Genomic DNA, 24,587 nt, shown 5'->3' on the forward strand with positions numbered 1-24,587 from the left:
TTACAATGAAACTAATGAGAAAACTAGTCATCCATATGTTTAACAGAGCACTTCATACTGTTAATCTAATTTTGTGGGTATGATATGTTCCCACGTAGCACTATTTCATTGATTACTAAGGTCAAACACTTTGCATTAGCTTATTCCAATTTCAAGCCTTTAAGAGCATCATATTATCCTGTCTGCTAAATTATTGGACGCATGATTTATACTTAACTAATACATAAATATGTATATCGATATTTGAGTATATGCAGAATATTTGTATTAACCCCTTTCATGATGAATTTATACTGCTATTAATTTTTGAACTTTTATAAAACAAATAAATACCTTGATCTCTATCCTGCCTCTCAGTCCCATTTCTCCTAGTTTCCTTTGGATCTTTGATCTAGTTTATCTTTCTGTGTACATAGGGTTTAAATGTTTAACTTGTAACTAATGCAGAATTGATTATTTTAATCTAGTGAGTTTTTACTTTTTAATTAGTTAATTTTCATTTATTGTGACTGATGATTGCATCCATTTTTTGCCATCTTATTTTGAACTTAGTTTCTGCTGCCTTTTCTGTTTTCTTTTTTTGGCCTTTCTTGTTCCATTTTAGCCACTTGTAAGTTTAGCAACTTTCGTATGCTAGTTTTAATACTATTTTATTTTATTTTTTTTTTTTTGAGACGTAGTCTCACTCTGTTGCCCAGGCTGGAGTGCAGTGGCATGATCTCGGCTCACTGCAACCTCCACCTCCCAGGTTCAAGCAATTCTCCTGCCTCAGCCTCCCAAGTAGCTGGGATCACAGGCACCCACCACCACGCCCAGCTAATTTTGTGTATTTTTAGTAGAGATGGGGTTTCGCCATGTTGGCCAGGCTGGTCTCGAACTCCTGACCCCAGGTCATCCACCCGCCTGGGCCTTCCAAAGTGCTGGGATTACAGGCGTGAGCCACGGCACTCGGCCTAATACTTTATTTTAAATATAACCTAACATTTATTTTTTTTTTTTTTTGCTTCTCCCAAGTAATATTAGACTATATAACTGTTACTCTTCAGTTCTCTTCTGACCTATAAAATTTTGTGCATGTTTTTAAAGCTTTTTGCTCAACAAAATGGATGTTGTTTTTGTTTTCATACTACATATAGATTTATCCACACATGATTTTTTCTTTTGATTATTTGCCATTCTGGCAACAATTTTCTTTGTTTCTGAAGTAAATTCTTTAGAAATTTCTTAAAAAGCCCAGGCGCAGTGGCTCACGCCTGTGTCAGCACTTTGGGAGGCCAAGGCAGGTGGATCACGAGGTCAGGAGATCGAGACCATCCTGGCTAACAGGTGAAACGCCGTCTCTATTAAAAATACAAAAAATTAGCTGGGCATGGTGGCGGACGCCTGTAGTCCCAGCTACTAGGGAGGCTGAGGTGGAAGAGCGGCGTGAACTTGAGAGGCAGAGCTTGCAGTGAGCTGAGATCGCACCACTATAGTCCAGCCTGGGTGACAGAGCAAGTCTCTGCCTAGAAAAAAAAAGAAATTTATTGAACAGAGGTATTTGTGAATTTTTATTCTTATAAAGGTATTTCTCTGTATATATACAAATGTGGTTTGAGAATTGTCTTTTCTCAGTACATTAGAAATCTGTTTTGGCTTTTGACAAGTCAATTCTGAATCTTACATTAATTTGTAATAGTGTATTCTGTTTTTTCTATTTGACTGCTGTAATATCTCTTTGTTTTAGTGTCTTGCAAGTTTTCTTGATGTGTGGAATGTGACCTTTTTACTTAATATTTCTGGGAATAGATAGGAATTCTCAAACTTGAGAATTCAGCTTTTACCACTTCTGAAAAATTCTTGGTCATCAACTTTTAGAGTCTGCAATTTATTTCTCCCATTAGCTAGAACCTTACTATTCTAGTCTCTTCTATATGTTTCTTCACCTGTCTTTCATTTTTTTATTCTTTCGCTGCTATTGTCTTTTAAGTAACTTAAAACAACTTAAAAATGCACCAGTTTTTAAAATACCTCATCTATTAAACAACTTAGTTTATAATTTTTAATGTTATATTTTATCTTTAGAATGTCTGATTATTTTTCAGACCTTCCTAGTTAATATTGAAACTTTTTTCTGCTTCGTACTACTTTCATCCTTTTATTTAAATTAAACTGATTTTATCTTCAACACCTAGTTATTATAGCATATTCTGAGAACTAATTATAGCTTGATGTTTTCTCAACAAATTTTTACTCGTTTTACAACCCCCCCTCCATATTTTATGGCTTTGATGTAGTTAGTGTTTTTTGTTGCTGTTGTTTTTGTTTTCTGATGAACTTGTATTTCTTTGAACAACATATATGGGAATTTTTTCAGAAACCTAGATTTTAATGTCCGGCTACAGAATAGAATATTTCTGTTAAATGTCAGGGATTCTCCTAAGACGATAAAAAATTTTTAGCTTCGCATTCCAAAGTAAATATGAATAGTTGTGTTTTTAAGTAAATGTGAATTCTTGTGTGGATGGCTGATAGATAAGAACTCTTAGGAGTATCTTTCCTTTTCTTGTGGAGGCAGTACCAAGATAGGGAAAGTATTTAATATCTATTTCTTCAGGGTGTTTTTCACTTCCTTCAGTTTTACAGCTAAAAGGATAATACAACTGTCATGTTTTAAGTTAAAGATCCTAATATGACCTTTGGAAGCTCCAAATTTTGTCTTTTATGGGGACGCAGATTGTCATCAGTTTCAGAACTTTAATTTGTACATGTTATTTCTTAGTTTTATTCTCTGAAGATTTTCCTTATTTTCTAAGCAGCTGAGGCAAAACATTTAAAAAATACATTTTCTTATCTAGCATGTTGAGGCACTTTGTCATTCCTCTGAACATCTAACCACAGTGTAATTGAAAATTGAAGTTGTATGTATTAAACTTGTAGTTCAGAAGTTTTTGAAACTATTGTTTTATAATACTGCAGATGAGTAGAATCATATAATTTTCTTAGTTTGTATATTTAGCTTTTTTTTGGAATTTTTTTTCAGATATATACCTGTCATGTTAATTATTTCAGATAATAAACATTGAACATGATACTTTTATCAAAAGAAATATAATACGGCCTTTTATTTGATCAAAAATTCTATTATTCTGTAGTTTATTTTTTAATTATACGTTAAGTTCTGGGTGCATGTGCAGAACGTGCAGGTTTTTTACATAGGTATACATGTGCCATGGTGGTTTGCTGCACCCATCAATCCATGATCTACCTATCTTAGGTATTTTCCCTAATGTTGTCCCTCCCCTAGCCCCCCGGCCCTGACAGGCAGATGTTTCCTGCCCTGTGTCCATGTGTTCTCATTGTTTAACCCCCACTTAGGAGTGAGAACATACGGTGTTTGGTCTTCTCTGTTCTTGTGTTAGTTTGCTGAGAATGCTATTTCCAGCTTCATCCATGTCCCTGCAAAGGTCATGAACTCATTGTTTTTCATGACTGCATAGTATTCCATGGTGTATATGTGCCACATTTTTTTAATCCAGTCTATCATTGACAGACATTTGGGTTGGTTCCCAGTCTTTGCTATTGTGAACAGTGCTGCATTAAACATACATTTGCATGTGGCTTTATAGTAGAATGATTTATAATCCTCTGGGTGTATACCCAGTAATGGGATTGCTGGGTCAAATGATATTTCTAGTTCTAGGTCCTTGAGGAATCACCACATTGTCTTCCACAATGGTTGAACTAATTTATACTCCTACCAACAGTGTAAAAGTGTTGTTTGTCCACATCCTCTCCAGCATCTGTTGTTTCCTGACTTTTTAATGATTGCCATTATAACTGGTGTGAGATGGTATCTCATTGCGATTTTGATTTGCATTTCTCTAATGACCATTGATGATTACCTTTTTTTTAATATATTTGTTGGCTGTATAAATGTCTTTTGAGAAGTGTCTGTTCATATCTTTCGGTCACTTTTTCATGGTTCTTTTTTTCTTGTAAAGTTGTTTAAGCGCTTTGTAGATTCTCAATATTAGCCCTTTGTCGGATGGATAGATCGCAAAAATTTTCTCCTATTCTGTAGGTTCCTGGCCTGTCACTCTGATGATAGTTTCTTTTGCTGTGCGGAAGCTCTTTAGTTTAATTAGATCCCATTTGTTAATTTTGGCTTTTGTTGCCATTGTTTTTGGTGTTTTAGACATGAAGTCTTTGTCCATGCCTATGTCCTGAATGGTATTGCCTAGGTTTTCTTCTAGGGTTTTTATGGTTTTAGGTCTTAATGTTTAAGTCTTTAATCCGTCTTGGGTTAATTTTTGTATAAGGTGTAAGGAAGGGATCCAGTTCTAGCTTTCTGCATGTGGCTAGCCAGTTTTCCCAACACCATTTATTAAACCCATTGCTTGTTTGTGTCAGGTGTATTAAATATCAGATGGTTGTAGATGAGTGGTGTTATTTCTGAGGCCTCTCATTGGTTCAGTTGGTCTATATATCTGTTTTGGTACCAATACCATGCTGTTTTTCTTGCTGTAGCCTTGTACTGTAGTTTGAAGTCAGGTAGTGTGATGCTTCCAGCTTTGTTCTTTTGGCTTAGGATTGTCTGTTGGCAATGTGGGCTCTTTTTTGGTTCTGTATGAAATTGAAAGTAGTTTGTTCCAGTTTTGTGAAGAAAGTCAATGGTAGCTTGATGGGTATAGCATTGAATCTGTAAGTTACTTTGAGCAGTATGGCCATTTTCACGATATTGATTCTTCCTATTCATGAGCATGGAATGTTTTTCCATTTGTTTTTGTCCTCTCTGGTTTCCTTGAGCAGTGGTTTGTAGTCCTCCTTGAGTAGGTCTTCATATCCCTTGTAAGTTGTATTCATAGGTATTTTATTCTCTTTGTAGCAATAGTGAATGGGAGTTCACTCATGATTTGGCTCTTTGTCTGTTATTTGTCTACAGGGATGCTTGTGATTTTGGCACATTGATTTTGTATCCTGATAAAGTAGTTTATCAGCTTAAGGAGATTTTGGGCTGAGACGATGGGGTTTTCTAAATATACAACCATGTCATCTGCAGAGACAATTTGACTTCCTCTTTTCCTAATTGAATATCCTTTATTTCTTTCTCTTGACTGATTGCCCTGGCCAGAACTTCCAATACTATGTTGAATAAGAGTGCTGAGAGAGGGCAACCTTGTCTCGTGCCAGTTTTCAAAAGGAATGCTTCCAGTTTTTGCCCATTCAGTATGACATTGGCTGCGGGTTTGTCATAAATAGCTGTTATTATTTTGAGACAGTGTTCCATCAATACCTAATTTATTGAGAATTTTTAGCAGGAAGGACTGTTGAATTATTTTGAAGGCCTTTTCTGAATCTATTGAGATAATCATGTGGTTTTTGTCATTGGTTCTGCTTATGTAATGGATTGTGTTTATTGATTTGTGTATGTTGAACCAGTCTTGTATCCCAGGGATGAAGCTGACTTGATCATGGTGGATAAGCTTTTATTTTAAGTTCAGGGGTACAAGTGTAGTTTTATTACATAGGTAAACTTGTGTCACGGGGATTTGTTGTACAGATTATTTTATCACCCAGATATTAAGCCTAGTACCCATTAGTTATTTTTCTTGATCCTGTCTCTCCCCACACCCTCCAAACTCCAAATGTCCCCTATGTGTCTGCATATTCTTTCATCATTTAGCCCCTACTCATAAGAGAGAACATGCAGTATTTGGTTTTCTGTTCTTGTATTACTTGCTAAGGATAATGGCCTCCAGCTCCCTCCATGTCTTAGCAAAGGACATGATCTATTTATATGCTTGTTGGCCACTTGTATATATTTTAAGAGGAGTGTCTACTGATGTCCTTTGCCTATTTTTAATAGAGTGATTGTTTTTTGTTTGTTGATTTGTATGTTTGCTATAGATTGTGAATATCAGGCCTTTATCAGATGTATAGCAAATATCTTCTCCATTCTATAGGTTGTTTATTCTGTTGACAGTTTCTTTTGCTATGGGAAGCTCTTTCACTTAATTAGGTCCCACTGACCTATTTTTGTTGCATTTGCTCTTGGGGGCTTAGCCAAAAATTATTTGCCAAGGCCACTGTCGAGAAGACTGTTTCCCTAGGATTACTGTAGTTTGAGGTTTTACATTTAAATAAATCTTGTTTCGTTCCAAGTTAATTTCTTTTGAGACATGATTTCGCTGTCACACATGCTGGCGTGCAGTAGCACAGTCATGACTCACCTCATTGCAGCCTAGAACTTCTGGGCTCAAACATCCCTCACACTTCAGCCTCCCTAGTAGCTGGGAGCTACCACAAAAAAAGTTTTATAAAATAAGAAATTTTTACAGAGTTATTATTTTTTATATTAGTAGCTATTATGCTTTGCTAATATTTTTTAAATTTTTTTTAGAGACAAAGTCACTGTGTTGACCAGGCTGATCTGAAGCTTCTGGGCTCAAGCAGTCCTCCTACCTTGGCCTCCCAAAGTGTTGGGGTTACAGGTATAAGCCATCATACCTGGCCTTGAGTTAATTTTTGCACATGGTGAAGTGTAGGTATCCATCTTCAGTCTTCAGCATGTGGGTAGCCAGTTACTCCAGCACCATTTATTGAATAGGAAGCCCTTTCCCATTACTTATTTTTGTTGGCCTTGTCCAATAACAGATGGTAGTATGTGTCTGGCTTTATTTCTGGGTTTTCTGTTCTGTTCCATTGGTCTTTTTGTTGGTCTTTGTTACAGTACCATGCTGTTTTGGTTACTGTCGCTTCATATTATAGTTCAAAATTTGGGTAGAGTGATGTCTACATCTTTGTCTTTTGGCTTAGGTTTGCTTGGCTAGTTGGTGCCCTTTTTTTAAGTTCCAAATAAATTTTAGAATTTTTTTCAACTTCTGTGAAGAATGATGTTGACGGTTTGGTAGAAATAGCATTGAATCTGTAAATTGCTTTGGGTGGTATGGCCATTTTAATTACATTGATTCTTTTTAATATATGGGCATGGAATGGTTTTCCATTTATCTGTGTTATCTCTGATCTTTTTTAGCAGTGTTTTCTGGATTTCCTTGTAGAGCTTTTTTACCTACTTGGTTAGCTGTATTTCATAGTATTTCATGTTCTTTGTCTTCTGCTCATTTTTAATTAGTTCAGTTTCTTACGTTTTGGATATTAACCTTTTATCAGATGCATAGTTTGCAAATACATTCTTCCATTCTGTAGTTCGTTGCCTTATTCTGTTGATGTTTCCTTCATTGTGCAGAAGCTTTTTAGCTTAATGTAATACCATTTGTCTGTTTTTGCTTTTGTTGGTTATGCTTTTGAGGTCTTAATCCAGAAAATTCTTGCCAAGATCAATGTCGTGGAGCTTTCCTCTTATGTCTTCTTTTAGTAGTTTGATAATTTTGGATTTTACATGTAAGTTTTTACTTCCTTTGGGGTTGGTTTTTGTACATGGTGAAAGACGGGTCAAGTTTCATCGTTTTGCATGTGGATATCCAGGTTTTCCAACAACAGATACTGAAGAGACTTTCCTTTCCTCCCTGTGTGTTCTTGGTGTCTTTGTGGAACTTCTGTTGGCTGAAAATGCAGATTTATTTCTGGGCTATTATTCTCCATGGAGCTGTGTGTTTTGTTTTTAATGGCAATACTAAGCCCTTTTAGTTACTGTAGCTTTGTGATATAGTAAATTAATGTGAATGCTCACCTTTTTTGTTTGTTGGTTTTGTTTCACATACTGCTTTGGGTATTTTGAGTCTTTGGGGTTCCATATAAATTTAAGGGTTGTTTTTTCGAAAATTTCTGTGAAGGATGCTGTTATTTTTGATGGATTAAATTGAATTTCTAGATCAGTTTGGATAGTATGGACATTTTGGCAATATTCTTCTGGTCTGTGAGGACAAGGTATCTTAAAATTTGTGTCTTCTTCAGTTTACTTCATCATTATTTATATAGTTTTCAGTGTAGTGATTTTTTACCTCCTTAAATTTATTGCTAGAGATTTTTTTCAACTGTTACAAATGGAATTTTTATTTTTTTCAGATAATTTTCTACTAATGTATAGAAACACCACTGATTTTTGTATTTATTTTGTATCCTGCAAATTTACGGAATTTGTTAGTTCTAACACCATTTTTATGGAGGCCTTAACATCCTCTTAAAAAGAAGTGTTTTCATTAAGACTTTCTTATAAATCTTCAAACAAGGATAACATAAATTTTTCTTTTCCAATTTGAATGCCTTTTTAATTTCTTTTCCTGCCTCATTGCTCTGGCTGGGACCTCTGGCACTATGTTGGTTGACATTGGCAAAACAGGGCATTATTTTTGAGTTTACAACATGGACCTCTTGAATGACCGGGAATACCAGAGGCAGCACGTTCTAAGACACAGTTGTCTTCTTATGTACGTTTTGCTCAGTTTGCCTCTCCTCAGCCTATCCTACTCCGTACTCATTCTGGCAAATCTCTTACCCAACAGGAGTATGCGACCAGTGGTTGGAACCTGAATGTGATGCCGGTGCTAGATCAGTCTGTTCTCTGTCACATCAATGCAGACATCTCAGGCATGAAGGTGCCCTGGCTGTATGTGGGCATGGTTTTCTCAGCATTTTGTTGGCATATTGAGGATCACTGGAGTTACTCTATTAACTATCTGCATTGGTGAGCATGACCCCAATGGCTGGGTTGGATATCAAGACTGCCCTCATATGCAAGGATGTATATAGACTTGACGTGTCTTCTCTCTGCGTGAGCAGGGGTGAGCCGAAGACCTGGTATGGTGTACCCTCCCTGGCAGCAGAGCATTTGGAGGAGGTGATGAAGAGGCTGACACCTGAGCTGTTTGATAGCCAGCCTGATCTCCTACACCAGCTTGTCACTCTCATGAATCCCAACACTTTGATGTCCCATGGTGTGCCAGTGAGTACCAAGGATCAAAACAATTTTAATTTTCTTCCCTGGGGTGAGAAGGGAATGAGAAAGAACTTAGTTTGGGAAGAAATAAAACCATATCCATTTTGCTATTGAGATTAGGCTTACCATCACACCTCATTGCCTTCCCTTGCTGACATCAAGTTGCAGATCAGTACCATTAGCTGGGACACTTAAGAGAACAAGTAAAAGAGATTAGATAATTACTTAACAGAATAGGAATTAAAACTTGGACCCTGGCCTTTTTATCTGCCTCCTAGTCTAGGATTGGTTTTCTCTTAATATTTCTGAATATAATTCTTACTTTGCAAAACCCACATGGGGGTGAGGGACTGGTTTCAGACTTTGGAGTATTTCTAGGATTGAGTTATATCAGCTCATTTTGCTAACGAATAAACTAGCAATGTGTATGTGATACATGGACTGGGTCACTGTCTTGTAACATGCTATGCCTTTTCTCATTTGAAATTCTGTAAGCTTTGAGTTAACTGCTTTATAAGCTTTTATAACTTTCCTGGCCATCTTCCTCAGTTTTTTCATCTCAATGAAATGCGCTTCATGTCTCCAAAGGCCTTCTTCGTTTCCTGACATTTTATATGTTTTATGAATTCTAACTTGTACCTTTCTTTTTTATCCAGTATTCCTCTTGTCTCATAAGAAAAAGATATTGATGATAATGAGCTCATCAAGCAATCTAATTACACCATTTGTCTTGCTTTCTGATTCTAGTTCTGAACTAACTATATTTTTTGTCTCTCTTGTATTGTATATGTAATACTGACTTTTATATATTTTGTTTATAGTTGCCTTTCCCAGGGGTATTACTTTCTTTATATAGCTCTGAACTACTCAGTAATATCCTTTCGTGTCAGCCTGAAGGAGTCCTTCTGTATTCCCTGTAGGCACATCTTCTGAAGACATAATTCCACAATTTTTAATTCTCTATCAATTTATTTAATTTTTTTTCCCATTGCATGACTTTAAACGTGTCATGCAACTGCTTCTGGCCTCTGTTATTTCTAATGAGAAATCTATTGATAATTCTGTTTAGCATCCATTATATTTGAAGAATCATGTCTGTCATGCTGCTTTCAAACTCCATCTTGGTGTCCTACCTTTTGATGGTTCGACTATATTGTGTCTCCTGGAGTTTATCTAGTTGGAGTGCACTGAGCTTCTTGGTTGTAGACTTTCAGGGCTATCCACAAATTGGAAATTGTTTAACCGTTTTTGCTTCAACTGTTCTGCCTTTTTCTTTCTCTTATGAAATTCCCATTCTGCATATATGGGTGCACTTGATGGTGTTACACAGGTCTCTTAGGATCTGATTAATCTTCTTCTCTTTTTGCCCCCTGCTGATTTATTTCAATTGACACGTCTTAGAGTTTTCTGATTCTTTCTTCTGCCTGCTCAAAGTTCCCGTTGAAACCATCTTGTGAGTTTTTCGCTTTTGCTATGGGACTGAGAGCTTCAGAATTTTGACTTGTTTCATTTTTGTAATTTTAATGCCTTTCTTGGAACTCTATTTGGAGGGACATTATTCTCCTGATATCCGCTGGTCCTTTGTGCGTTGCTTCTTAAGGCATTTAAGCCTTTTTAAGAGAGTTGATAGACTTTAGTAAGTAAGTAAGCAAGCCTGGGCTGAGAGTTTTTTTCTTTTAACCGAAGGGCTATATTTCTGCTGTCTTTGTATGCCTCCTAATGTTTTAAACTGAACACTTTTCAGAGTATTGCTTCAACTCTGAAAATCGTGTTATCCCACTTGTCTTCTCAGAAAATTTGTTGTTGCTTTTATGTACAACAGTTGTTGTTTGGTTAGTAAATTTTCTGAACTAGTATTTTTGGGTGATATGTTTTAAAGGTGAAATTCACATAACACAAAACGAACTATCTTAAACTGAACAATTTGGTCTCATTTAGTATATTCACAGTGTTGTGCAACCACCATGTCTACTTACTTCTGAAACATTTTTATTACTCCAGAAAAGTCTGAAAACAATGAAGTTATTTCTCATTCATCCCTGCTTCTAACCTTGGACCACAGGTTTACTTTCTGTTTCTGTGAATTTATTCTGCATATTTCTTTTTTTTTTTTTTGAGATGGAGTCTCGCTCTGTCGCCCAGGCTGGAGTGTAGTGGCGCAATCTCGGCTCACTGCAAGTTCCACCTCCCGGGTTCACGCCATTCTCCTGCCTCAGCCTCTCCGAGTAGCTGGGACTACAGGCGCCCACCGCCACTCTAATTTTTTTGTATTTTTAGTAGAGACGGGGTTTCACCGTAGTCTCAATCTCCTGACCTCATGATCCACCTGCCTCGGCCTCCCAAAGTGCTGGGATTACAAGCGTGAGCCACCGCGCCCGGCCATATTCTGCATATTTCTTAGAAATGGAATCATATAATATGTGATCTTTTGTATCTGATTTCTCAAAGCTTATCTGTGCTATGGCATGTGTCAGAGTTTTATTCCTTTTCCATGGCTGAATAATATTGCATTGTATGGACAGACCACATTATACTTACCCATGGGTCTGTTAAAGCACATTTGTGTTGTTTCCACCACTTAGCTGTTGTGAATATTTCTACTGTGAACATCTGTGTGCAAATATTTGTTCAAGTTCTTTCTTTCAGAGAAGTGGTATTGGACAGTCATACGGTAGTTCTCTGTTTTAACTTTTTGAGGAACTTAGATACTGTTTTCCATAGCAGTTTCATAGCCATTTTGCATTCTTACCAGCCATGCTCAAGGGTTCTAATATGTCTACATTCTTGCCAACGCTGTTATTTTATGCCTCTTTTTGTATGGCAAGAAATAGTATCTTGTGTGGCAAAAAATAGTATTTTGTGGTTTTGATTTGCGTTTTCCTAACAACTAAAGATGGTGAGCAATTCTTTGTATACGTGAGTGATCTTTTAATTTTATATTCTTTTTCTGCTTTCTGTTAGCCTGTTGGTCATCTACCAACCTAAGAAACTCTTAAGCCAAAATAATAATGATAATAACTAGTAATAGTATTAACCACCCAGTCTTTACAGATTGTGTCTGATTGGTAAAACTTTTTCAGGGCTGTTTTAAAAAGTGTTTTAGACTCCACCTTCTGCTTAGGAAGAGTATGAAAGTCAGACAGAGGTGAACTGAGGGTCTTAGATCTTTTCTGAGCATGTATCTTGCCCTGGATGTTTAATGTGGCTTTCTCAGTTCTCAAATACTACGTGGAACCTTTTTGAGAGTCCTTTTTTCCCCAAATCTCTCTTTCTCTAGGATTTGCCTCCCAGGCACTTAAAATTATCTGTTTGTTTTTCTAGTCTCTCTCTCTCTCTCTCTCTCTCTCTCTCTCTCTCTCTCTCTCTCCCCCTCCTCCCCACCCCCACCACCCCATTTTAAAGACAGAGATGACTGTGACTAATACGTTTGCTTTTTTTTACTTTCCGAAAACACAGCCTGGGAAGTCTCCTCTCTTCTGAGCGAACTGTCAGGCAGGTGAAAGAAAATCAGGCCCTTGAGGTAGTCCTCCGGGAAACCACCAGACAGGTCAAAACATACCACCTTAGTTCTTCGGGAAAAAGGTTCACATCATGGTTCCTGGCACCAGTCAGCTGCACCAGCATCTCAGGTTGCTTTCCCACAGTAGCTGCTGACATAGGAGTTGGGGGAAGTGTGTATGCAGGGAACTTACTACATTATAGCACTCTTGTACCACAATTTAAAGGCTTTTAAAAATTCATTAAGTGTTCTCTTGATTTGGTTTTTTTTTTTTTTTTGTTACACTGCTCTGAACATCTCAGCACTAGATCATTGTTTGAGTAGAGGGACAAAATTGTGGAGTTTCCAACTTCATCATTTTTGGTGACTTTAAAAATTTACATGTCTTTTATAATAGAAGGAAACAATCTTTTCACTTGTTTGTGTACCCCTCTATATATATTTGTTTCTTGAATTACACATATTTTGAGTACTTTTCTATGAATACCAATTTTTTTTTTTTTTTTTTTTTGAGATGGAATTTCGCTCTTATTGCCCAGGCTGGAATGCAATGGCACGATCTCAGTTCACCACAACCTCCACCTCACAGGTTCAAGCAATGCTCTCGCCTCAGCCTCCCAAGTAGCTTAGATTACAGGCACACTCCACCACGCCCAGCTAATTTTTTTTGTATTTTTAGTAGAGACGGGGTTTCACCATGTTAGTTAGGCTGATCTGGAACTCCTGACCTCGTTATCCGTCCGCCTCGGCCTCCCAAAGTGCTGGGATTACAGGCATGAGCCATCATGCCCGTCCTGAATACCACTTTTAAACTTCACAATCTTATTTTTCTTTAGGACACGTACTTGCAGATAGAGCCTTTCCACTCTTCCTACATCCATTACAGCATCTAGAGACATCTTTGAGTTCACATCTGGCCCATTAGTTCTGACCCACACCTCTTTCTGTTTTTTTCTGTTTTAGGTTGTCCGCACAAACCAGTGTGCAGGGGAATTTGTCATCACTTTTCCTCGTGCTTACCACAGTGGTTTTAACCAAGGCTACAATTTCGCTGAAGCTGTCAACTTTTGCACTGCTGACTGGGTGAGTGAGCATGCAATGGGCCTGCAGGTAGAAAGTATAAAGAATATGGGTAAGGATTATTGTGGAGAAGCTAAGCATTGTGATCTCCAGATAGCCACACACAATCTTGAACGCACTTGCAGCTACCTGCTGGACGCCAGTGCATTGAACACTATCGCCGGCTCCGGCGCTATTGTGTCTTCTCCCACGAGGAGCTCATCTGCAAGATGGCTGCCTTCCCAGAGACGCTGGATCTCAATCTAGCAGTAGCTGTGCACAAGGAGATGTTCATTATGGTTCAGGAGGAGCGACGTCTACGAAAGGCCCTTTTGGAGAAGGTGGGTGGTCAAGAGCAGAGCTTAGGGATTTAGTCACATACATTACGTTACAGAGACACAGACCAACATTGAGTAACCACTGTGTGCCTTATCTTTAAGTCATGCATTTTGAAATGTAAAAACAGTGTCTGTATGTGTTTATATTTTTTCTTCCAATTTCTCTGCAGCTATCCTTGCAAGGTTGAGTCCACATCAGGGCTCAGTGTTGGCTGAGGTGGGGTGTCCACAACCCTACTCCTAGTCTTTACAGTATATGTGGGTTGAACACCCCCAGGGCGTCACGGAGGCTGAGCGAGAGGCTTTTGAGCTGCTCCCAGATGATGAACGCCAGTGTATCAAGTGCAAGACTACATGCTTCTTGTCAGCCCTGGCCTGCTACGACTGCCCAGATGGCCTTGTATGCCTTTCCCACATCAACGACCTCTGCAAGTGCTCTAGTAGCCGACAGTACCTACGGTGAGCATGGGAACACTGTGAGGACATGGAGGAGGTTACAGAGCTGGGCCAGATGTGTACCCTTCCCGGCTTTCTTCCTCTAGGTATCGGTACACCTTGGATGAGCTCCCCACCATGCTGCATAAACTGAAGATTCGGGCTGAGTCTTTTGACATCTGGGCCAACAAAGTGCGAGTGGCCTTGGAGGTGGAGGATGGTCGTAAGCGCAGTGAGTGACGGGAAATGGAAGGAACCCTTGCGTAAGCCTTATTTCTTTCTTTTAGCTATTCTCAACCTTCCTTTTCTGCTAACACTGCCTACCTGTTGCAACTTACAATCTCTCTAGGCTTTGAAGAGCTAAGGGCCCTGGAGTCTGAGGCTCGTGAGAGGAGGTTTCCTAATAGTGAGCTGCTTCAGCGACTGAAGAACTGCCTGAGTGAGGTGGAGGCTTGTATTTCTCAAGTCCTGGGGCTGGTCAGTGGTCAGGTGGCCAGGTACGTGAGAGGAGAAGGCAAAGAAGGGTGTCAGTGTGTGAAAATGAGTAACAAAAATGAGTAGACTAGAAACACACAATCCTGTTCAAGGCTAAGGCAGGAGAATTACTGAACCCAGGAGGCAGAGGTTGCAGTGAGCCGAGATGGTGTCATTGCACTCCAGCCTGGGCAGCAAGAGCAAAACTCCATCTCAAAACAACAATAGCAAAAAAAAAAAAAAAAGCAGCACAGACTCAGATTTTACTGAGAAAGAGTAGATAACACATGGACAAAAAACAGTATAATATGAACTAGAATTTACTGAACTAAAGAATTTCTAACAAAATAATGTGGCAATAAGATATAAATATATACTAGCAAATTGCAGTGTTTTCCTACTTCTTAGGAAATCTCGTAGCATTATGCAGACATCAGAATTTCCACAAAATTTACTTTTGGCTGTGTAGTTAGGTAAAACTTTTGAGGTTAAAATAATCCTATTAATTTATTTAACTGTTAGTTTCCAAATGTGTAAGACAATAGATACATATACTTTTTAGATTGAAAAATCAAGTAAATAATTATGTACAGTCAGGCATCACTTAATGGTGGAGATGTGTTAGGAGAAAAGCGTCATTAGGCGGTTTTGTCATTGTTGCATACCCACCGTCTACTTACATAAACCTGGATGCTGCGACCTCCTACACACCTGGGCTGTGTGGTAGAGCCTGTTGTTCCTAGGCCGCAAACCTGCACAGCGTGATACTGTACTGAATATTGTCAGCTGTAACACCATGGCAAGTATTTGTGTATCAAAATACGCAAACGTAGAATTACTACAATAAAATAATTGTGGAAGACATAAAATATGGGGCACTTACCGTGAATGAAACTTGCAGGACAGGAAGTTTCTCTGGGTGAGGAACTGCCTAGTAAGAGAATGTGAAGACCTTGGACATGACTGTACACTACTGTAGACCTAATAAACACTTTACACTTCGGCTATGTTAAATTTATGTAAAGGTATCTTAAAAAAAGATAGTAAATTAGCCTCAGCTACTGTAAATTTTTAAAACTTTTTTTCAGGGTACCTGTGCAGGTTTGTTATGTAAGTACACTTGTGTCATGGGGGTTTGTTAACACCATTTACATGGGGGTATTATCACCCAGGTATTAAGTCCAGTACCCCTTAGTTATTTCTCCTGATCCTCTCCCTCCTCCCACCTTCCACCCTCTGATAGTCCCTAGTATGTGCTGTTCCCTCTATGCATGTGTCATGTGTTCTCATCATTTAGCTTCCACATATTAGTGAGAACATGTGGTATTTGATTTTCTCTTCCTATGTTAGTTTGCTAAGGATAATGGCCTCCAAGCTCCATCCGTGTTTCTTCAAAGGGCATGATCCCATTCTTGTAATATCTGCATTGTAATTCCATGGTGTATATGTACCACTTTTTCTTTATCCAGTCTATCATTAATGGCCATTTAGGTTGATTTCATGTCTTTGCTTTTGTGAATGGTGCTGCAGTGAACAAAACATGTGCATATGTCTTCATGATAGAACAATTTATATACCTTTGGGTATATACTCAGTAATGGGTTAGCTGGGTCAAATGATATTTCTGCCTCTAGATCTCTGAGGAATTGCCACACTGTCTTCTACAACGGTTGAATTAATTTTACACCACCGCCAACCCTATATAGCAGTTACTTTTTCTCCGCCACCTCACCAACACCTGCTATTTCCTGACTTTTTCATAATTGCCATTCTGACAGGTGTTATCAGGTGGTACCTCACTGTGGTTTTCTTTTGCATTTCTCTAATGATCACTGATGTTGAGCTTTTTTTCTTATATCTGTTGGCTGCATGTATGTCTCCGTTTGAAAAGTGTCTGTTTGTGTCCTTTGCCCACTTTGTAATGGGGTCGTTTTCTTCTTGTAAATTTGATTAGGTTCCTTTATAGATGCTGGGTATTAGACCCTTGTCAGATGTATAATTTGCAAAAACTTTCTCCCGTTCTGTAGATTGTCTGTTCACCCTGTGTGTAGACAGTTTATTTGTGCAGGAGCTCTTTAATTAGGACTTGTGTCAATTTTTGCTTTTGCCGCAGTTGCTTTTGGTGTCTTCATCGTGAAATCTTTGCCCATGCCTGTGTCCGGTTATCTTCCAGGGCATTTATGGTTTCAGGTTTTAAATTTATGTCTTTAATCCATCTTGAACTGATTTTTCTTTCATTTTTCTGCATATGGCTCAGCCAGATTTCTCAACAAGATTTACTGAATAGGGAGTCCTTTCCCCATTGCTTGTTTTTGTCAGCTTTGTCAAAGATCAGATGGTTGTAGGTATGCAGCCTCATTTCTGGGCTTTCTATCGTGTTTCATTGGTCTATGAGTCTGTTTTTGTAAATTGTTTATTTCATGAACATTTAATTTCTATTTGAATGTTTTACTCTTTGCTAATAACAGTTAGCTTAAAACACAAATGCATCATAGAGTTGTACAAAAATATTTTCTTTCCTCATATTGTCATTCTGTAAACTTTTCTCTGTAAACAATTTTTAGGTTTGTTTTCCATTTTAAACATTTTTATTAAAATCTAAGATGTAAAGACACACATTGGCCTAGGCCTACACAGAGTCAGATTCTGAATGTCACCGTCTTCCCCCATCTATATCTTATTTTAGTGGAAGGTCTTGAGGGCACTGACACATGTAGAAAGGGATCTGTTAAGATAACCGTGCCTCTTCCTGGAATACTTCCTGAAATACTTTTGAGGCTGCCTGACAGTTAACTTTTGTTTATAGTAGGAGTATATTCTAAAATAATAGTTTAGAAAAATGTGGTGTCAAGCATTAACCAGTATATGGCTGTTTGTTATCAGCTATTATGTTATACATGTGCTAGACAGACTCTTACATGATGGACCGCACAGTGGGTTGTTTACACGAGCATCACCACAGACACATGAGGAATGTGTTGCTACTTCACAACTGCTACGATGTCAGCAGGTGATAGGAATGTTTCAGTACTGTTTTAATCTTACAGGCCTACTATCATATATGTGGTTTGTCATTGAAATGTCATATGTTGCATGACAATGTTAAATCATGTATTTTTAAAAACTCTATTTAAAAAATAATAAAGCAGTGTTAGTAGGAAGGAATTTTAGATAAACTACTCAATTTAAAAAAAATAAAGGTGTGTTAGTAGGAAGGAATTGTAGATAGAGAAGGGATTTTTTTGTCATTAGGTTTAAGGGTCAGAATAAAGGTATCAAGACTATAAAGCAAGGGTATACATTTGAACCAGTTTCTACCTCAGAATATAAGTAATTTTTTCAATAAACTTTAAGAAAACATAGATTTTGAAGTGGAGAAGTACATAGCAAAATGGATATTTCAAGTTTATTATTTTGGGCCTATTTGGAGGATAGGTCCCACAGGATGTGGCATGGTCTGATTTAAATTAAATAAACTGATGAGAAAGCTTTTTAAATAGTCCATCACATAATTATTAGCCTAAGCTATAACTGAGATGCCAGATTGCCTTTTTGGCTTTTCTGTGCCACCTAGATACCCAGTGACCCATACTTACTCAGCTTAGTTTCTTGTGTTTTGTCTTCATTCTCATGTCTGTCATATTTTAGAGACACATTATTTCTAATATTCTTTTTTTTTTTTTTTTTTGAGACGGAGTCTCACTCTGTCACCGTGGCTGGAGTGCAGTGGCATGATCTCAGCTCATTGCAAGCTCCACCTCCTGGGTTCAGGCCATTATCCTGCCTCAGCCTCTCAAGTAGCTGGGTCTACAGGTGTGTGCCACCACACCCAGCTAATTTTTTTGTATTTTTAGTAGAGATGTGGTTTCACCATGTTAGCCAGGATGGTTTCGATCTCCTGACCTCGTGATCTGCCTGCCTTGGCCTCCCAAAGTGCTGGGATTACAGGCATGAGCCATCGCACCTGGCCCATTATTTCAGTATTTCCTACTTGTTCTTAACCTTTTTTCTCATTGCTGCCTCTCTTTAAAACATGGAAACTTAAAATTTTAGAATAAATTTCACTTTTATGGATAACTCCTTTCCCTATTCTGGTTCAAGAGAAATAAGGCTTTTCCAGATTGAACCCATGATACCTAAATAACATGCCTTGGGTTTCCATTTTAATCTGTCTCAAGTTTTCCTCATGCATTTAACTTCTTGGCCTCTTCAGTTTTCTTTGTCTTGTAGGCAGTTGGAACCAAAGAGTAAATCTTAGAAGTTGTCATCCTGTAGTACTGTTTGGCGTCTGACATAATGAACTCTCATTTCTTGTCTAGAATAGATTTATTATTCTGACCATACTTATCATCACTTAGCCCTCCTTCCTTCTTAATCCTTCCATTGCATTTGTACTTCAGTTTCTGGCTTAATAGATGTTTTGTCTCACTGTGAAAGCTACTACTTCTGAATCCTATTGGCTATTTGTTTTTACATCTCTTCCTCATTCTTTAACATTTAACTGGATGACTGATGAAAATATAACTTAAACTATCTGGGGGCCATTTCACATTTTTGTTTTCTCTTGCCACCTATTCGTATTCATTTCTGTTCTTCTATCGAATGGTACTAGCCAGCTTGTACCATGGTATTAGTAGCCATAGTGGTAGCAGATTAATACTGTTATGTTTTCTCAGGAAGCTGGACTCTCTCACTTTGATATCTGTGGTATCTGTAGTCTCTATTAACTGCTGTCAAACACCTACAGGTGTTTTTTCAAATCTTAACTTGTCAGTATCTCTGAACTTAGAAAAAACCCTTTGTGGGTGTTACTGAAATATGAAAGGGAAGGAAGTATGTTAAAAGTCTCAAATTGTTTGAAATGTGGCCTTACGAGGTGTTCCTTCTGGCTTCTACAGGATGGACACTCCACAGCTGACCTTGACTGAACTCCGGGTCCTTCTTGAGCAAATGGGCAGCCTACCCTGTGCCATGCATCAGATTGGGGATGTCAAGGTAAGGAGGGGCCTGGAAAGATGGAATTTTTGTTAATAGCAAATACTCAGGAAGTCCGACATGTCAGGAAAGCTTGAGAACCTAATTATTCTAAACATTCTTCTCATAATAATAGGTTCTTTCCTGGAAGTGGCAGAGATAAGTGTTCCCATACCATCTCTGTCTTTACAGTGTGCAAGGAAATATCCCTCCAGACTGAAATAATTAAAAACTCTAAACAGGGCCTACATAAGACACTGGCTCTTGGGAATGGGATGGAGAGGATTAATTGATTGATTGATTGGTTGGTTGATTGATTTCCCTCCAGACACTAGAGTCTTAGAAAGCTTACTAGAGGGATAAGATTGTATTAAAGTAGGTTTGGAAAAAAATTTTGGTAATTAAAGGAGAAAAATGTCATTCTAGGTAAACAGAGGGCCTTTGTTATTATCAAATAGATCATGTTTTAGGATGTGGTTGAGAATAAATGTTAAGCAATAGGAAATGCCTATAAGAGAATATGAGAAGTGGAGCAAATCTAGGTGGTTGAGTATTTCTGTGGCTAAAGAATCTGCATTTTATCCTATGTCCTTGCAGGATGTCCTGGAACAGGTGGAGGCCTATCAAGCTGAGGCTCGTGAGGCTCTGGCCACACTGCCCTCTAGTCCAGGGCTATTGCAGTCCCTGTTGGAGAGGGGGCAGCAGCTGGGTGTAGAAGTGCCTGAAGCCCATCAGCTTCAGCAGCAGGTGGAGCAGGCGCAATGGCTAGATGAAGTGAAGCAGGCCCTGGCCCCTTCTGCTCACAGGGGCTCTCTGGTCATCATGCAGGGGCTTTTGGTTATGGGTGCCAAGATAGCCTCCAGCCCTTCTGTGGACAAGGCCCGAGCTGAGCTGCAAGAACTGCTGACCATTGCAGAGCGCTGGGAAGAAAAGGCTCATTTCTGCCTGGAGGCAAGGTGGGGCATAGTCTCTCCCTGTCTGTATCTTGACTATAATCTTCAAAGTTTTGTGGTGACCCTAAGTATTTCTGTGGTGACCCTAAGTATTTCTATGGTGACCCTTGGGCAACAGACTCCCAGTTGGGTATCTGCTAACCTCTGAAGGATTGGCATGACATATCATGTAGTCCCATCTATATGACATGTCATGTTGATGTTTCACTGTTGTAAAGGCAACAATTGGGGAAATGTTCCTTGGATGACTTAGTTCTCAGGTGAATGGATGCAGCATGTGACTTACAAGAGACCTATGTACCCCCCTGCAATGTTAGAGAATTCCTTAGTGTGGCTTCCTTACTCTGTCGCTCACACTTTTTATTGCTTATGTTTTTAGCAAGGAAACCTAGGACTTAAAAAAGAGGCGTGTAAACCTGTAACATGTAATCATGGCTTTCTCTTTTTTTACAAATTTTAGGCAAAAACATCCACCAGCCACATTGGAAGCCATAATTCGTGAGACAGAAAACATCCCTGTTCACCTGCCTAACATCCAGGCTCTCAAAGAAGCTCTGACTAAGGCACAAGCTTGGATTGCTGATGTGGATGAGATCCAAGTGAGGATCAGTATTTCTGCTTTACTACATCAGGCCAGCAGTTGGAAGAGAGACAGATATACTTTATAGTTTTTACTCGGTTGGGTTGTGCTAGAAAGTGAAGGTGGGAAGTTGGAGGATTCCTTGAGGGACCTGAGCATGTCAGAATAGGAACCAAGGGAAGAGAAGCATGAATATGGGTGTAGAGCTAAGCAGAGACTATTGATATATAGAAGTGTACAGAGGAAGCAGGATACAACAGAGTCACTTGCGTATGTGGAATTTTTTTTCTGAGCCAATTGAAAGTAGGAGTTCTGAGAGAAAAGAATTTCTATCACATTTTTCTGTTGCAGAAAACATCTCCAAATTTTCAGTCTTGTGATTATGCAGTATAATACCCAGTATTACTCAGGACAAATTTAGACACAATATTGTTGACATAATTTATATGTTCTTTCCCTTATTCCAGAATGGTGACCACTACCCCTGTCTGGATGACTTGGAGGGCCTGGTGGCTGTGGGCCGGGACCTGCCTGTGGGGCTGGAACAGCTGAGACAGCTAGAGCTGCAGGTATTGACAGCACATTCCTGGAGAGAGAAGGCCTCCAAGACCTTTCTCAAGAAGAATTCTTGCTACACACTGCTTGAGGTGAGGTCTGGGACCCTGACCCACAGCCTCTTCTGCATCTGGCCTGGTTGCTGTGGGATGGCGCATATAATGAGAACATAGATTTTTTAGGGGGCACCTGGGTAGGAAGGAGAGGGTGTGGGAGGTGAGGGAAGCCTGGTTATTTCCTGTCTGTCTGCCTGCCTGCCTCAGGTGCTTTGCCCATGTGCAGACGCTGGCTCAGACAGCACCAAGCGTAGCCGGTGGAGGGAGAAGGCGCTGGGGTTGTACCAATGTGACACAGAGCTGCTGGGGCTGTCTGCACAGGACCTCAGAGACCCAGGCTCTGTGGTAAGGAACATGGCCCAGATGGGGAAAAGATGGGTTCTGGGTTTCTCTCTGAAAAGAGGAGAGCCGGTGGCGATAGGGTGTCTGAGCCCTGTTACAGTTCTTCTGGTTGGGGAGCCGGGCATTAGGATGCCAGACGAGGGCAAAGGGTGGACTGCTGACCTACTTTCCCCCTTCCTTGTAGGTTGTGGCCTTCAAGGAAGGGGAACAGAAGGAGAAGGAGGGTATCCTGCAGCTGCGTCGCACCAACTCAGCCAAGCCCAGTCCACTGGCACCATCCCTCATGGCCTCTTCTCCGACTTCTATCTGTGTGTGTGGGCAGGTGCCAGCTGGGGTGGGAGCTCTGCAGTGTGACTTGTGTCAGGACTGGTTCCATGGGCAGTGTGTGTCAGTGCCCCATCTCCTTACCTCTCCAAAGCCCAGTCTCACTTCATCTTCACTGCTAGCCTGGTGGGAATGGGACACAAAATTCCTGTGTCCACTGTGTATGCGCTCACGGCGGCCACGCCTAGAGACAATCCTAGCCTTGCTGGTTGCCCTGCAGAGGCTGCCTGTGCGGCTGCCTGAGGGTGAGGCCCTTCAGTGTCTCACAGAGAGGGCCATTGGCTGGCAAGACCGTGCCAGAAAGGCTCTGGCCTCTGAGGAAGTGACTGCTCTGTTGAGACAGCTAGCTGAGCTTCGCCAACAGCTACAGGCCAAACCCAGACCAGAGGAGGCCTCAGTCTACACTTCAGCCACTTCCTGTGACCCTATCAGAGAAGGCAGTGGCAACACTATTTCTAAGGTGAGCTTTCCAGGCCAGCTATTGTCCTCGTATTTCTGTCTTCTAGCCCCTGTCCTTCTTTTGGCTCCAGTCTTGTCCCTGTTCCCCAGTTTTCAATCTCCTTTGGCCTAGTCTCTTTGCCCCATTCTACACCTATCCAGATCCCTAGACTCTGATCCCTGTTGGAAGCCTGTGTCTACTCTCCTTCAGGAGATAGAGGCTCCCAAGTTTCGGGGTTGTGGGAGGAAAGATAGGACCTGGTTCATCAGCTCAATCATTGTTACCCATTCTTTTTTTCCCTGATAGGTCCAAGGGCTGCTAGAGAATGGAGACAGTGTGACCAGTCCTGAGAACATAGCACCAGGAAAGGGCTCTGGTAAGACAGGTGTGGTTTGGGTAGGCTGTTGGGTAAACATAACCGAGTGACCCATGTATTTGTCACCTCTGTTGTGGCCATGGAGGATAAGACCAAGAGTGGCCTCTAACCCAGTCTGTCCCCGCACCCCTCACCCCACCACCTTCCGCCCAGACCTGGAGCTACTGTCCTCACTGTTGCCGCAGTTGACTGGCCCTGTGTTGGAGCTGCCTGAGGCAATCCGGGCTCCCCTGGAGGAGCTCATGATGGAAGGGGACCTGCTTGAGGTGACCCTGGATGAGAACCACAGCATCTGGCAGCTGCTGCAGGCTGGACAGCCTCCAGACCTGGACAGAATTCGCACACTCCTGGAGGTAGGAAGCTGGGTTATGGACAGGGCAAGAGATCAGGTCCAGCAGGCAGGGATCCCATTACTGACGTTTTTCTCCTTGTGTGGGTATGATTGCAGCTGGAAAAGCTTGAACATCAAGGGAGTCGGACGAGGAGCCAGGCTCTGGAGAGGCGACGGCGGCGGCAGAAGGTGGTTCAAGGTAGAAACGTTGAGGATCTTGTTCAACAGGAGCTTCAGTCAAAAAGGGCTCGGAGCTCAGGGATTATATCTCAGGTGGGCTGAGAAGAGGAACATTATCAGGAGAAAGCAGATGGTGAAAATATGTTCCTGACACCTTCCACAGACCACAGCCGTTTCTTGAAAGGAAACCAAAATAGCTTACAACACAAGGATTCAGGCTTCTCGGCTGCTTGTCCTTCTTTAATGCCTTTGCTACAACTCTCCTGCTCTGATGAGCAAGAGTTGTGACAGCGGCACCAAAGGTCATTTGTGGTTGTTTTTGTTTGTTTGTTTCTTAAATCCTACTGTTCCCTGGCCCGGACATCAGAAGGAGCTTATTGCCTATCTGTAATTTTTCACTGCCAATTTTTGATATCCTCTCTCCTAGAGTTACTGTTAAAAGGTTCTTTTTTTTTTTTAGTAGAGTGGATTCACCGTGGTCTCGATCTCTGACCTCGTGATCCTCCGCTTGACCTCCAAAGTGTGGTTACGAGTGGGGCCCGAGTGCGTACCTTTATTTTTGCCCCCACCACCCTCTATTTCTGTACTTCAATTTTTGTTTGTTTTTTGTTTTTTTGTCCCTGTCATAAAATATTTTGGTGCTTCAAAACTTGTACCTTCATTGTACCTCCTTTTCTTTTCTCCCCTTGGGTCCTTATTGTAAAAAAAGACAGTGTATGGTGTAATTACTTGTAAAGACCAAAAAGAATAGAAAAAAAACAAGAATTTTGTGACTCTGTGGTCTATTTTTAATT

The 24,587-nt window shown here is 40.1% G+C and overlaps 1 protein-coding gene across 3 annotated transcripts in view; it reads left to right on the top strand.

The window, feature by feature from the left end:
- Positions 1-24,221, top strand: part of KDM5D (lysine demethylase 5D) — a 38,549-nt gene extending 14,328 nt beyond the window's left edge. Inside the window, exons 12-27 of one of the 3 annotated variants that reach the window (XM_032756488.2) lie at positions 8,445-8,626; positions 8,722-8,884; positions 13,341-13,460; positions 13,583-13,777; positions 14,052-14,233; positions 14,317-14,441; positions 14,559-14,706; positions 19,582-19,678; positions 20,255-20,613; positions 21,071-21,209; positions 21,658-21,837; positions 22,009-22,146; positions 22,328-22,927; positions 23,213-23,282; positions 23,436-23,635; positions 23,731-24,221. In XM_032756488.2, the coding sequence (XP_032612379.1) occupies positions 8,445-8,626; positions 8,722-8,884; positions 13,341-13,460; positions 13,583-13,777; positions 14,052-14,233; positions 14,317-14,441; positions 14,559-14,706; positions 19,582-19,678; positions 20,255-20,613; positions 21,071-21,209; positions 21,658-21,837; positions 22,009-22,146; positions 22,328-22,927; positions 23,213-23,282; positions 23,436-23,635; positions 23,731-23,895 (3,063 nt within the window). In that variant the 3' untranslated portion in view covers positions 23,896-24,221. Of the gene's footprint in view, positions 1-8,444; positions 8,627-8,721; positions 8,885-13,340; positions 13,461-13,582; positions 13,778-14,051; positions 14,234-14,316; positions 14,442-14,558; positions 14,707-19,581; positions 19,679-20,254; positions 20,614-21,070; positions 21,210-21,657; positions 21,838-22,008; positions 22,147-22,327; positions 22,928-23,212; positions 23,283-23,435; positions 23,636-23,730 lie in introns of those variants that run through there. The other 2 variants (XM_058434456.1, XM_058434458.1) reach the window with 2 other exon arrangements.
- Positions 24,222-24,587: the final 366 nt, after the last annotated feature.

This window comes from Hylobates moloch, unplaced genomic scaffold, assembly GCF_009828535.3.
Source record: "Hylobates moloch isolate HMO894 unplaced genomic scaffold, HMol_V3 SCAFFOLD_25, whole genome shotgun sequence".
Lineage (NCBI taxonomy): Eukaryota > Metazoa > Chordata > Mammalia > Primates > Hylobatidae > Hylobates > Hylobates moloch.